The sequence below is a fragment of the Schistocerca gregaria genome, chromosome 1 (genome assembly GCF_023897955.1).
Source record: "Schistocerca gregaria isolate iqSchGreg1 chromosome 1, iqSchGreg1.2, whole genome shotgun sequence".
NCBI classification, from domain to species: Eukaryota; Metazoa; Arthropoda; class Insecta; order Orthoptera; family Acrididae; genus Schistocerca; species Schistocerca gregaria.
Window position 1 is genome coordinate 1,124,677,849 of NC_064920.1, and position 16,218 is coordinate 1,124,694,066.

The window sequence follows — 16,218 nt, forward strand, 5'->3', positions numbered from 1 at the left end:
CTTCATGTCCGAACAACATCGCTTTCGTTCACTCCGAGACGCCTGGACATTTCCCTTTTTGAGAGGCCTTCCTGGCACATAGTAACAATGCGGTCGCGATTGAACCGCGGTATTGACCGTCTAGACATGGTTGAACTGCAGACAACGCGAGCCGTGTTCCTTCTCCTTGGTGTGGAATGCCTGGAACTGACTGACTGTCGGACCCCCTCCGTCTAATAGGCGCTGCCCATGCGCGGGTTTTTACATCTTTGAGTGGGTTTAGTGACATTTCTGAACAGTCAAAGGGTCTGTGTCTGTGATACAATATCCACAGTCAACGTCTACCTTCAGAAGCTTTGGGATCCGGGGTGATGCTAAGCTTTTCTTGTGTGTTGATATATTAATCTCTGTGTTACCACACAGCTTTTAGGCTCCACAGCGTCCTCTAGTAGCGTAGAAGTTACTCGCTGCTGTCGTTAAGACAGATGTTGTGCCATCCTGTCGCTCCTTCTTGTCAGTGTTTTCTATGTGTTTCTTTCCTCGTCGATTCTTCGGAGAAGCTCTTCATTTCTTATCTGATCAATCCACCTAATTTCATCCTTATGTTAACTCATTGTAAGCATGTTCAGTACAGAAAAATGTCATCACTGCAAATGAAGATTAAGGTACCTGATGGCCAATGCGTCTGCCTAATGTTACCAGAACTGTGCAACACAGCATGCGCAGAGGACGTGAATGTACAATTTATCGCCGTGTTTCGTACTATGAAAAAGGCTGAATCATTGACACGGGGAAGATGGGAGCATCGTACCAAAACATCGTACAGACAGTTTGATGTAGTTAAACGATGTACTACGAATGACTGGTTTCTAGACAACTGTGTGGCAACAAGAGTAGACACGAGTTCTTCCAGAAGGATTACACCACAAAATGTTAGTATGATCGTTCGATTGTCTGTGAAGAATAGACGGTTGACAGAAACTGAAATCCGGGAAGAGGTTAGAGACGTTCTCCAAGAACAGTCGAGAACCGAGCACAGGAAGCTGGATTGAGTCAGATCTCCATGTTTAAGCGTCGTTTGCCACTGACACCATACCACAGGCTACAGAAACTGCCGTAATGTAGATCCAGAATGCACTGACTGGTTTCTGCTAATGACGATTTGATGGATACCAATGTGCCCTTTGACAACCCGGGACAGGATACAAAAATCAGTGATTCTCGAGGCCCATTCGTTTGCATCTCCTCGAATGGTAGTGTGAAGAGGTATTAAAGACGACTCCATGTTTTTGATGTTTGTTGAAGGGATCCTAAATACTTTCGTACCAGCGTACAGGCAGCAGTATTCATGAACTGATAGAATGTGTTTTTCTGGAATGGAAACAAATCCTTCTGGGTGTCTGTGAGAGGCTGTTTGCTTCTCTGCTACTACACGCTCAAGAGAGTATTCCTGATCATGGGAATCACGCCTCATGCTGATGATGTGGTGAACCTAAGTTCCATGGAATGAATGATTAATTATGTAAGGCTCGTTGTGCGACGAACATCACTACGGAGTTGGTTAAATATGGTGCATCGTGGTATAGCGCTTTGCATTTCTGTCATTAGTACCCAAAAAATGAAACACGGAAAATGGGAGGAGGAAACGAAATAAGACTTCACGAGCTGAGAGTCTATGTAGTATTATTTAGATTATTACAAAATCTAGTGAGATTTACAAGCGGCTTAGGAGTATGACCCTACGTATCCATATGAAGTTGCTCCCCTTTCCCTCACCCTCTCCGTCCCCCTCTGACATGAATGCATGCACTGATTTAGTTGGGAAGTATCCTCACCTGAGGCAATCTGGCCCACAGGTGACGTAACCGGTCTTTCGTAACCTGGATATTGGCACTGGGACACAGTGGATGTCCAAGCTAGTCTTACATGTCTTCTGTCGGGACTGATCCGCAGATCTTGCTAGCGATAGGATTGCCTCAACCTCGGCAAACAATTCAGTGCCATTTGCCACATGTGGATGAGCATTGTCCTGTTGAAAAATGGTACTTCAATACTATCACATGAGTCCTAACAGAATGGAGGATGGACGGTGTACGTTAAGTAACGTTGCGCCGTTTGAGTTCCCTGGATGATAGCGGTGGCCTGAAGCCAAATCTGGCGGCTAGGGATCCACACCAAGTTGCGAAGAGTAACAATGCTGTGCCTTTACAAAATATTGGCAGTGGGACCCCTCTACAGGTCACTTCTGACGGTCATCCAGGGCGATTCTTCTCTGAACACAATGCCATGCCATTCATCAACACTCCGTGCTTCCAGATATTAGCACCGTTCCAAACGTAGTCGTTTACGTTAAGGTATTAACACCTACTTACATTTGGGATGCTAGTTACTGATGGTCTCCGACCAATGATACAGGATGACCCAGAACGTCGCAGGGAGTGGATAGCTTGTTCTCGGATGGCAGGTGCATCATTGGAACGGTTACGATGCCCTTGGTGGGCAATTCAACAATCTTCCCCTTGTGGTGATCACACATTGTCGGATGGAAGCTTGACAATGAGCATGGCTGCCCTCATGTTCCACTGCAGTCAACCATCAGGCCACTGTCACATCCGATTGTCTTACAAATCTAGATATTGTATGAGTCTACTAGCGAGCTTAATATAGACCCACGCTGAGGTCCCTTTCGTACTCTGTCTCACAGTAGTACGGTTGTCCACACTACATGCAGTATATATATCTGTGTACTGCACAATTCAATCAGCCAACTGGAGACCAACAATGGTCAGTTACAAATTCTGTCAGGTGCTGATAAAGGCGTCTCAGACAAGTACAAGGTATCCTTCTCTCTTTCACAGTGATCATTCATGATTTGATGCTGTTCACGGCCCGTATATATGTTACCATATCTGGTAACAACGTTAAACACAACTTTAAAAATGGACGGAAGTAGTCCTGACTGCAAAAACATTTACTTCAATGGTAACCGGTTCCTGTCAGCATTCACCATGCTCAGACCCTTGTACCATGTTGGTAGGCGGTGGTGGTGAATGCAGCTGGTGTTGTAACCCCACGTAAGTCAACTGCTGGTGATAAAAAAAAACCTGCTTTATCCAATTCCATCACCTACCAATATGGTACAAGGTTCTGAGGATTGTCAAAAACTGACCAAAACCGGTTACCATCGAAATAAATGTTTTTTCGGTCGATACTGTGTCCGTTTTTTACTCTTAGCGCAATAGCTGTTTCTCCACGAGAAATGTTCTAGAAAATTATTCAACAGTTTATTCCTGTGATCACACAGAGGTAATATGAATGTATGGTGTCTGTCCTTTTGGCATGTCCGAAAGAAAAGACATCACGAGAAATCCGCAGCTATCACACATATTACATAAATTTAAGACAGAGGCGGGAGACAGGAAAGGAAAGAGAAGGAAGTACTTGCGAGATGCCGGGTCCAGCAGTGTATTTAGCACTAAATTCTTCTTGAATCTTCATATTGAAATGTTGGTATAAGACCCCCTTTTTTAACTCCGACTTTTGCTGTTGCACAAGGATTAAGAAGAAACGCGAAATGACTGTAATCAACCCTGCAATTGGAGTAGAAAAGAGTTTGACACCTGCAATAATTTAATTTGAAAGAAATTAACTTGATAAAGTGAAGTTTCATTAACGTAGTGAGAAATGAAAGGGTTGCTCTACCGATGTACAGAATGAAAGTTCCGTCCAAAATAATAATTTGACTTATTATGACTAAACTCAAACACATGAAACATTTACAATACGTCAAATTGGATACTCAAATAAATGCTGTGAAGGTGAAGTTGTCCATAAACTAGCTTGTGACGTTTATGACCAAGTGGTATGTGGTGCCAATTCCTTGCAGTTCAAATCTTAAGATAAACACCCAGCCAAACCAACATTAATTTGCTGCTACAGTAGTGAGAACTCAAACAATGAACAACCAAGAGGGAACCACGTTAGAAAAGACGGGAACAGGCGCGCTCTGCTGAGTTCTGACTATCCCATAGCAAAATTCCTTAATCTGCCGGTGCTGCGGACATACAGTACCAAGCTGTCTTCTTAACTGCAAGGACACGATCTGGCGTACTCGAGGCGATGGCTGGTTGCTTCGACGTCCCGTCGTGGTGATGATCTAATTCCTTCAGCATCACCCGATTTAATTAGGCTACACTCCATTATCCTCGTTTTGAATTTGTTGATGTTCATCTTATATCCTCGTTTCAAGACACTGTCCATTACGTTCAGATGCTCTTCTAGGTCCTTTGCTGTCTCTGACAGAATTACAATACATCGGTGAACCTCAAAGTTTTTATTTCTTCTCCGTGTATTTTAATTCCTGCTCTAAATTTTTCTCTTGTTTCTTTTACAGCTTGCTTAGTATATAGACTGAATAACATGGGGATAAGCTACAAACCTGTCCCACTCCCTTCCCAACCACTGCCCCCCTTCCATGTCCCTCGACTCTTATAACTGCCATCTGATTTCTGTACAAATACTAAATAGCCTTTCGCTCCCTGTATTTTACCCCTGCCACCTTCAGAATTTGAAAGAGAGTGTTCCATTCAACATTGCAACTTTGTCAAAAACTTTCTCTAAGTCTACAAATTCTAGAAACGTAGGTTTGCCTTTTCTTAATCTAGCTTCTAAGACAAGTCGTAGGGTCAGTATTGCCTCAAGTGTTCCAACATTTCAACGAAACCCAAACTGATCTTCCCCGCGGTCGGCTTCTATCAGTTTTTCCATTCGTCTGTAAAGAATTCGTGTTAGTATTTTGCAGCTGTGACTTATTAAACTGTTAGTTCGGTAATTCTCACATATGTCAACACCAGATTTTTTTTTTTGGATTGGTGTTAATATATTCTTCTTGAAGTCTGATGGTATTTCACCTGTTTCATACATCTAGCTCACCAGATGGTAGAGTTTTGTCAGGGCTTGCTCTTCCAAGGCTATCAGTAGCTCTAATGGAATGTTGTCTACTGCCAGGGCCTTGTTCCGACTTAGGTCTTCAGAGCTCTGACAAACTCTTGACACAGTGTCATGTCTATAATAAGAGTAATGATGATGATAATAATAATAATAATAATAATAATAATAATAATAATAATAATAATATGCATAACTTACCTTTTGTTTGTTTAATTTCGTGCATAATTAAGTACAGTTTAGGGCAGTAACGAAATAATGTGTAAGCTTTCGCAACTCTCAATTTCGCATTTTTTGTAAGTGGGAATTTTCGAGTTTTTCCAATTCTTTTGAAGAAATGTGTGAGATCCCCAACAGATGTAGTAGTTCACCTATTTGCTTGTGGGCTGAATATCAGATAATCTTATGCTGGACCCACATAACTTTTTCTAACTGTACAATACCTTGTTGAATGTTCACTCGTAATCACGCTTATTTGATTCCGTCACTTTCTCAATCAAAGAATCTGTCCTCGGAGGCCCTAATTCCTTTGAGGCTAACTTCTCCTGGTAATTTATTCTTCTGTTTCCATAATGAGATTTTCTCTCTGCAGAGGGGTAAGCGTTGATACGAAGGTTCCTGGACCGAGACTCGAACTCGTGACCTTTGCTCTACCAACTGAGCTACCAAAGCACGATTGACTACTCGTCCTCATAGCATTACTGTTCTGTTAGCATTTAACATAGATTCAACATAGTTCACTTTTACACTGTTTACAAAAATCGATTCCCGCACAGTAAACAATCAACACTAAACACAAAGCGAAGTTTGTGGAAATGATTAAACTCAAGTAGTAACGTCAACCACCATGGTGAAAGACACGCTGAGATCCATAAGGGCCTAAAGCGCACTGCCGTCGATCCCACGTTTACGGAGTATCAGAGAAACCACTGACATAGCTTTCTGTGAATTTTCGTATATACAGTGTGGGCCTACAGCACAGATAAACCTGACTCACCATAAGATCAACATATTTTAGAAGCATTAATAAATGATGTGCTTCAGGCCTGTATGATTGTCAGCGCCTCAAATGGATTACTGTAGGACAAAATTCATAACTTAATACACTACAACTCCTTCAGAAACACACAAAATAGGTTTACTGTTGAAACGTCCCCTTAGACGCACAGTATTTTTAGCGCAACGCAATCTGACTTTCAAAAATCCCTACAATAGAATGGCCCTGACTGACAATAACCTATACCTTGCACAAATCACTTACCTCACCAAAAATCTTCGTTACTCGAACTACTGCAATACAGCGAGCGCCACTACTGCCAGCTAAATAAAAGATTCAAACTACTGAAGGCACTAACTACTGATAGGCATAGTTGGCAAATGAAAGATTTTGATAGAGAAAAAAAAATGTATTTACCTTAATAGTGTTCAAAAGTCACAATGTATATAACAGTTCATGACATCCAGTCTTACAAATTTCAAAACTCCGCCATCTCTCTCCCCGCATCCACCACTGCTGGCGGCTCACCTCCAACTGAGCAACGCTACGCGCTGTTAACATCCAGCTGCCCAACACTACAATGGCAGACAACAATGCAAACCAGCCACAGACTGCACACTGCAGAGCCAGTGATCTTCATACAGAGCGCTACGTGGCGTTGCCAATAAAAAAACCACACAGCCTACTTACACTGTCAGTACATCTTTAACATATATTGACGTCGACCTAATCTTACAACAGTATATATTGAGTGAGTTCATATACCTGAGGAGTGTGCTGTCATCTAGCAGCATTTATGCCGATCGAATAGGGATAAAAGTCTGGTGCAGTGCGCTACCGCCTGGTGGCACTGAAGTAAACTGCTAGTTGAGTGCAAGGGCTACCTGTTCACATCGTGAACTGTGCACGTTGTTTAGCAGATTCGTACGTATTTGGCCCGTAAGGCAATTACGTCATGCGAGTTGCGCATGCGCAAAATCTCCTTAAAACGTGCGCAACTGAAGGTGTGCTAGCGACCGTGATGCCAAGTTTCACAAGTTTAGAGCAGTAGTGCGGTAGATTGAAGTGCCGTATCTTTCAGATTGCAGCATCTATGTTACGTGTAACAGTATCCAAAGAAAAATTACCAATAAATCAGAAAGGCGTCGAAAAGGCGTGCTCTTACACAGCAGCCGGCACTGTGTGGGCGCGCCCTGTCGCTCCCCGCTGCACGTAGGTGAGCAGGTTCGCCACCTGTTGTTGCAGGCGCACACGGCCAACAGCCTGCTGCTGCTACACCTGGGCGCGGTGGACGCGCTGCTGTGCGTCGTCTTTCTGCTCTTCCCGGCTCCGGGACTCCTGCTGCGCTCCGGCACCGGCGCCGCCTGGCTAGGGGCCGGCTCTGCAGCCTGTGCCACGCACGGCTTTCTCATCACACTCCTACACCCGGTGAGTACCCGCTGCACGGCTTCCTCATCACGCCTCTACACCCGGTGAGTACCTGCTTTATGGCTTCCTCATCACGCATCTACACCCGGTGAGTACCCGCTGTGCAGATTCCTCATCACGCTTCTTCACCCTGTGACTACCTGCTGCACGGCTTCCTCATTATGCTTCTACACCCGGTGAGTACCCGCTGCTTGGCTTCCTCATCAAACTCCTACACCCGCTGAGTACCCGCTGCATGGCTTCCTCATCACGCCTCTACTCCCTCTGAGTACCCGCTGCACGGCTTCTTCATCACACTTCTACACCTGGTGAGTACCCGCTGTGCAGATTCCTCATCAAGCTTCTTCACCCTGTGACTACCGGCTGCACGGCTTCCTCATCACACTCCTACACCCGGTAAGTACCCTCTGCACGGCTTCCTCATCACGCTTCTACACCCGGTGAGTACCTGCTTTATGGCTTCTTCATCACGCTTCTACACCTGGTGAGTACCCGCTGTGCAGATTCCTCATCAAGCTTCTTCACCCTGTGACTACCTGCTGCACGGCTTCCTCATCACACTCCTACACCCGGTGAGTACCCTCTGCACGGCTTCCTCATCAAGCTTCTACACCCGGTGAGTACTTGCTTTATGGCTTCCTCATCACGCATCTACACCCGGTGAGTACCTGCTGTGCAGATTCCTCATCACGCTTCTTCACCCTGTGACTACCTGCTGCACAGCTTCCTCATTATGCTTCTACACCCAGTGAGTACCCGCTGCATGGCTTCCTCATCAAACTCCTACACCCGCTGAGTACCTGCTGCACGGCTTCCTCATTACGCCTGTACTCCCTGTGAGTACCCGCCGCGCGGCTTCCTCATCACGCTTCTGCACCCAGTTAGTACCTGCTGCACAGTTATGAGGTCGCAAAAATATTTCGAAAATAACACAGCTTATTACCAACTACCTTTTACATTTACCAAAAATCAAGACAAGCAATTCCATGAAAGATTTATACCAAAATGAACGCATAAACAACTCTAATAATTAAATCATAAATCAATCATAAATTTTTATGTGGTTCTTTGTAATTTAAATTCTCATATCAATTCTGTGACTGAACAAAAAGTCATTAACTATAATTTAGTTAACCACATAAGTAAATCACATTTGGACATAGATTGCAAAGAATCAATAGAATAACTGAGTTCTAGTTCAAATCCCCTGAAATTCTAAAAAAAATAGAAAAAAAGAAAAAAAAGCAATGTGCTCTGGAACTTGGACAGGAAATTACACCACTGAATTAAGACACACAACAGATAAAAAATGTAATGAATTTCCAGTATGGTCCAGCTATCACTGCGCATATTTTGTTTATTGATCGGTCTAGATCGCTATTAAACTCTTTTTATTTATTTCACATTATTGGCTGTTCCTATCATCAGATATCTGCAGTTAACATTAGGAGGAACATGAAGAGCGACAGGAGTTTCTTATGTAACCACAGGGCACAAAAACTGAAAAATTAAAAAGTTAAAAATGTTTTTAAAAGTACACTCACAAAACTTTTAGAACTTACATAAAAAAGATCCGTGTCAGTATTGAAATTTATGCCCAATAGGAAGGTCAACTGACATATAGCTAAAAATTTGTAGAAGGATGTAAGTCGTAGCTGGTTTCGTGGACGTTACCTTCAAATTTCATTTTATTATTTAAATTTTTCTCTCTCTTCGTACTTATAAAAAGATAGTCTTTAAAATACAAGCACTCCAATTCCAATTTTAATAGTGATCTAGACGGTTTCATTCGCAAAAGTGTTCATACACCGTTGTCCATTTACAATATGTTTATTTATTAGGCTTAAAGATCACACCAGATGGGTTATTTGGTAAAACGAACAGTATTGTATAAATACAATTACTGACTAATTAGCATTCTGAAAAAAATTGTACAAATTCTCCACCAGCAGGCTTCACACCATAGGGAAAGAGGTATTCATATATTCAAAGAAACTTATGTTGTTGTTGTTGTCTTCAGTCCTGAGACTGGTTTGATGCAGCTCTCCATGCTACTCTATCCTGTGCAAGCTGCTTCATCTCCCAGTACCTACTGCAACCTACATCCTTCTGAATCTGCTTAGTGTACTCATCTCTCGGTCTCCCTCTACGATTTTTACCCTCCACGCTGCCCTCCAATGCTAAATTTGTGATCCCTTGGTGCCTCAAAACATGTCCTACCAACCGATCCCTTCTTCTAGTCAAGTTGTGCCACAAACTTCTCTTCTCCCCAATCCTATTCAGTACCTCCTCATTAGTTACGTGATCTATCCACCTTATCTTCAGTATTCTTCTGTAGCACCACATTTCGAAAGCTTCTATTCTCTTCTTGTCCAAACTAGTTATCGTCCATGTTTCACTTCCATACATGGCTACACTCCAAACAAATACTTTCAGAAACGACTTCCTGATACATAAATCTATATTCGATGTTAACAAATTTCTCTTCTTCAGAAACGCTTTCCTTGCCATTGCCAGTCTACATTTTATATCCTCTCTACTTCGACCATCATCAGTTATTTTACTTCCTAAATAGCAAAACTCCTTTACTACTTTAAGTGTCTCATTTCCTAATCTAATTCCCTCAGCATCACCCGATTTAATTTGACTACATTCCATTATCCTCGTTTTGCTTTTGTTAATGTTCATCTTATATCCTCCTTTCAAGACACTGTCCATTCCGTTCAACTGCTCTTCCAAGTCCTTGCCGTCTCTGACAGAATTACAATGTCATCGGCGAACCTCAAAGTTTTTACTTCGTCTCCATGAATTTTAATACCTACTCCAAATTTTTCTTTTGTTTCCTTTACTGCTTGCTCAATATACAGATTGAATAACATCGGGGAGAGGCTACAACCCTGTCTCACTCCTTTCCCAACCACTGCTTCCCTTTCATGCCCCTCGACTCTTATTACTGCCATCTGGTTTCTGTACAAATTATAAATAGCCTTTCGCTCCCTGTATTTTACCCCTGCCACCTTTAGAATTTGAAAAAGAGTATTCCAATCAACATTGTCAAAAGCTTTCTCTAAGTCTACAAATGCTAGAAACGTAGGTTTGCCTTTTCTTAATCTTTCTTCTAAGATAAGTCGTAAGGTCAGTATTGCCTCACGTGTTCCAACATTTCGACGGAATCCAAACTGATCCTCCCCGAGGTCTGCATCTACCAGTTTTTCCATTCGTCTGTAAAGAATTCGCGTTAGTATTTTGCAGCCGTGGCTTATTAAACTGATAGTTCGGTAATTTTCACATCTGTCAGCACCTGCTTTCTTTGGGATTGGAATTATTATATTCTTCTTGAAGTCTGAGGGTATTTCGCCTGTCTCATACATCTTGCTCACCAGCTGGTAGAGTTTTGTCATGACTGTCTCTCCCAAGGCCGTCAGTAGTTCTAATGGAATGTTGTCTACTCCGGGGGCCTTGTTTCGACTCAGGTCTTTCAGTGCTCTGTCAAACTCTTCACGCAGTATCGTATCTCCCATTTCGTCTTCATCGACATCCTCTTCCATTTCCATAATATTGTCCTCAAGTACATCGCCCTTGTATAAACCTTCTATATACTCCTTCCACCTTTATGCCTTCCCTTCTTTGCTTAGAACTGGGCTGCCATCTGAGCTCTTGATATTCATACACGTGGTTCTCTTCTCTCCAAAGGTCTCTTTAATTTTCCTGTAGGCAGTATCTATCTTACCCCTAGTGAGATAAGCTTCTACATCCTTACATTTGTCCTCTAGCCATCCCTGTTTAGCCATTTTGCACTTCCTGTCGATCTCATTTTTGAGACGTTTGTATTCCTTTTTGCCTGCTTCATTTACTGCATTTTTATATTTTCTCCTTTCATCAATTAAATTCAATATTTCTTCTGTTACCCAAGGATTTCTAGCAGCCCTCGTCTTTTTACCTACTTTATCCTCTGCTGCCTTCACTACTACATCCCTCAGAGCTACCCGTTCTTCTTCTACTGTATTTCTTTCCCCTATTCCTGTCAATTGTTCCCTTATGCTCTCTCTGAAACTCTGTACAACCTCTGGTTCTTTCAGTTTATCCAGGTCCCATCTCCTTAATTTCCCACATTTTTGCAGTTTCTTCAGTTTTAATCTACAGGTCATAACCAATAGATTGTGGTCAGAGTCCACATCTGCCCCTGGAAATGTCTTACAACTTAAAACCTGGTTCCTAAATCTCTGTCTTACCATAATATAATCTATCTGATACCTTTTAGTATCTCCAGGGTTCTTCCACGTATACAACCTTCTTTCATGATTCTTAAACCAAGTGTTAGCTATGATTAAGTTGTGCTCTGTGCAAAATTCTACTAGGCGGCTTCCTCTTTCATTTCTTAGCCCCAATCCATATTCACCTACTATGTTTCCTTCTCTCCCTTTTCCTACACTCGAATTCCAGTCACCCATTACTATTAAATTTTCGTCTCCCTTCACTATCTGAATAATTTCTTTTATTTCATCGTACATTTCTTCAATTTCTTCATCATCTGCAGAGCTAGTTGGCATATAAACTTGTACTACTGTAGTAGGTGTGGGCTTCGTATCTATCTTGGCCACAATAATGCGTTCACTATGCTGTTTGTAGTAGCTTACCCGCATTCCTATTTTCCTATTCATTATTAAACCTACTCCTGCATTACCCCTATTTGATTTTGTGTTTATAACCCTGTAGTCACCTGACCAGAAGTCTTGTTCCTCCTGCCACCGAACTTCACTAATTCCCACTATATCTAACTTTAACCTATCCATTTCCCTTTTTAAATTTTCTAACCTACCTGCCCGATTAAGGGATCTGACATTCCACGCTCCGATCCGTAGAACGCCAGTTTTCTTTCTCCTGATAACGACATCCTCCTGAGTAGTCCCCGCCCGGAGATCCGAATATATCCAAATCCATGTTACCTTCAACAAAAACAAACTGCTCATCATCAGATGTACTCATACATCCCTATGCTATAATTTCTCCACCATCATGCTTTCCTTTCGGTTGAATGTGTTTCGGATCCAGCTCAGTAACAGATAGACTACACCAAAACTCTGCTGTTATTTAACCTCTTTTTTTGTCGAATCAGCAGTCTTCTGATTGGTTTGATGTGGCCCGCCATGAACTCCTCTTCTGGGCCAACCTCTTCATTTCAGAACAGCACTTGCATCTTACATCCTCAGTTATTTGCTGGATACACTCTAATCTCTGTTTTCCTTTGACGTTTTTACCCTCTACAGCTCCCTCTAGTACCATTGAAGTTATTCTGTGATGTCTAAACACATGTTTTATCATCCATTCTTCTTATCAGTGCTTTCCATCTATTCCTTTCCTCAACGATCCTACCCAGAACTTCCAGTCTAAAGAATTTACAACATTCTGCTGTAGCATCACATCAAAAATGCTTCTATTCTTTTCTTTTCTCGTTTTCCCACAACCATGTTTCACTACCTCCTCAAATTGAAGCCTATGTTTCAGACATCTCATGGCCAGGAATGCCTCTTTTGTCAATGCTAGTCTGTTTTCTGTGTAATACTTGCTCTGTCTGTCATCGGATATTTTGCCGCCTAGGTAGCAAAATTCCATAATTTCATTTACTTTGCGATCACCAATCTTGATGTTAAGTTTCTCACTGTTCTCATTTGTGTTACTTCTCATTAATTTCATGTTTCTTCACTTGCGGTCTTTGATGTATAGACTGAATAGTAGGGTTGAAATATTAGATCTCTGTATTAGGACTTTTTTACCCCGAGCACTTCGTTCTTGATCTTCCACTCTTATTGTTCCTTCTTGGCTCTTATGCACATTGTGTCTTATCCTATAGCTGACCCATATATTTCTCAGAATTTCGAACACCTTGCATTATTTTACATTGACGAACGCTTTTCCAGGTCCACGTATCCTATGAACGTGTCTTAATTTTTCTTTATTCTTGCTTCCATTATCAATCTCTCTGGGACCGTTACCTTTCCTAAAGCCAAACTGGTCGTCGTCTAACACATTCTCAGTTTTCTTTTCCATTATTCTTGTAGGCAGGCTGGATGCTGTTAAGCTGACTGTGCTATAATTCTCGCACTTGTTACCCCTTGCAGTCTTTTGAATTTTGCAGATGATATTTTTCCGGAAGTCAGATATTATATGGCCAGACTCATGCTTTCTACATATCGACGTAAATATTCGTTCGGTTGCCACTTTCCCAGTGATTTTACAATTTCTGATGAATGTCATCTACCCTTCTGTCTTATTCTATCTTAAATTTTTCAAAGTTCTTTTAAAATCTAATTTTAGTACTATATCCCATATCTCTTCTATATCGTCTCCTGTTTCTTCTTCTTTCACGCCATGAGACAAGTCTTCCCTCTTATAGAGACCTTAAATCTACTCTTTCGACCTTTCATCTCTTCCATCTGCGTTTAACAGTGGAATTCCAACTGCACTCTTAATGCTATCACCCCTATTTTTTATTTAATAGCAGGTTATTTGACTTTTCTGCATGTTGAATCGGTTCTTCCGATAATCACTTTTTCCGATTTATTCATATTTTTCACGCAGCTATTTTGTCTTAGCTTCCCTGCAGTTCCTATATATTTCCCAAGCGACATTATTTCTGTAGTCCTGAACTTCCCTGAACATTTTTGTACTTCCTTCTTTCGTCGATCAACTCAAGCATCTCTTCTGTTAGCCATGGTTTCTTTGCAGTTGCCTTCTTTGTACCTATATATTTCTTTCTTACTTCTGTGATTGCCCTTTTTAGAGATGTCCATTCCTTTTCGTGTGAACTGCCTAGTGAGCTACTCCTCGCAGTATCGATAGCATCAGAGAATTTCAAACATTTCTCTTCATTCCTTAGAACTCCGGAATCTCATTTCTTTGTGCACTGACTAGTCGCTCAAACACCAGCCTACTTTTCATTACTAAAGTCTGATCTGAGTCTATATCTGTTTCTGAGCGCACCTTAGAATCCACTATCTGATTTCGGATCCTCTGTCTGACCGCGATGTATTGGATAGAAATCTTGTCTTATAGCCTTTTCCTAGTATACGTCCGCCTCTTGTGAGTCTTGACCAGAGTATTCGCTATTATTAGCTGAAATTTATTGAAGAACTCAATTAGTCTTTCTCTCTCGTTCCTAGTACCAAGTCCATATTCTCTTGCAACCATGTCATCTACTCCTTCCCCTATAACCGCATTCCCTTCCCCCATGACATATTTTCACCTCCCTTTAAAAATATGTCAAATTTACTTTCATTTGCGAACAATAGCTTGTTACAGAAAATGTATTCTTGTTTAGATGCCCTCGATCATATTCAAGTCGAAAATTTCTTGTTCTTCATGCTGACGTATGGTTCTCTTGTAGGTAGCCTCGCTCCATAATCTGCACTCCCTCAAATAACAAAACAGCTGTTGGTGTGATTTCCTTCCCGAACTGATCGTTAACATAGGCAGACAATACGGAAGCTGCCAATTTAGCATATCCTTTGATCATCCGTATTAATATATTCCATAGCCTTTCCATTAACTTCTGTGGTCGACCCCTTCTTTCACTATTAATGAGAGACATTCTTTCTCTTAATCGCTATATTATGGCTTCCACAGTTTCCTCGCTTCTTCCAATAATGTCAGATATTTATCGAAATGGTTTTCATGTTGGGAGATAACTATTTGCCTTTTCTGTACAACTGTTTCCTTCCGGTTGCCGTCCATTTTGCTGTTGCACGACATTCACCGCATATCAGAACCAACATGCAGGATATGTAGCTTGCCTCTGAAGACGTTCCTTTATACAAGTGTTTACATTTCTAGTAGTGAATGAATAATTTTGTCCTCGCTGTGGGAGGCCAACTAGTACGGAATTTTTATTTTACTTTTAGCGGAAGCATAATTTAGTTAATGGAAGACAGAAGGCAAACGAGCTCAAAAAATCGATTTTTAGTTTGTTTCGTATTTGAAATGCCGCTATTTACTGCGTACATCAGCTTTTGTTTCATGTAAATATGACAGTTTTTCCATTAGTTAGGATGGTTTTTCTGACGCTCTGTGCGATCTGTCATTTAAATGCCATGCATTCTTTTTTGCACCATGCAGAGATAATGCACAGGTTTCTCTTACTCCTTGTACGTTGTTTCCTGCTTCTGCTGTTTTATCGTGTCTACATTTCCTACCCTGTATCTACCATCTATCCTTATCGTTCCGATAGCGTTTCTTATTGTTTTCGAGCTATATTTGTTGAACTTGGTGAAGTTTGTTGCAAGTGAAGTAAGTTTTGATTTATATTTTCCATGGTTTCGCACGTTTTCATAGAAATATGGGGAACAAACAAATTCTCTCCTAAATTAAAATTCAGGGGAAACAAAGGCATAAAGATAAATGAGGTTAATGGGTCGAGGGAACCAAGAATGTTAGTCGTAAAGATGAATCAGCGCCTCAAGAGTCAGCATGTCTTCACGCAGTTTCCTTCCAGTCAGCTCGTGGAGATGCTCTGTGATTTCATTACCAAAAACACTGGATGCAGATATGTGGTGGTGACATATCCTTGGGAGAGAAGCGGTTGGGTCAAACTTAACGCTGAATTGTACAAATTATGGTGCAGCTACTACAACAATGACATCAGAAATGGAAAACAATAATTTGTATCAGAAAAACATAAGGCTTGTTTATGGTCTCAGGTGTATAGTAAAGGGATGGAGGCAGGCAGACGTATGTGCGTTACCTGACTTTCCAAATCCAACTGCAAAATTTATGACTTACAATAAAGCTATTAGAGCTGTTGTTGCCGAAGGTCGTAACATTTCAATGACGAAAGCAGTTATAGAAGCACTCAAGGAAAGTGAGGACAGTGA

At 41.5% G+C, this 16,218-nt stretch overlaps 1 protein-coding gene across 1 annotated transcript in view; it reads left to right on the top strand.

Annotated features, from left to right (window-relative positions):
• The window catches only part of LOC126292487 (uncharacterized), a 460,325-nt gene that overhangs the window by 312,227 nt on the left and 131,880 nt on the right, over positions 1-16,218 (top strand). The window contains exon 3 of the mRNA XM_049986256.1: positions 7,169-7,351. Within this exon, the coding sequence (XP_049842213.1) occupies positions 7,169-7,351 (183 nt within the window). The remainder of the gene's footprint in view (positions 1-7,168; positions 7,352-16,218) is intronic.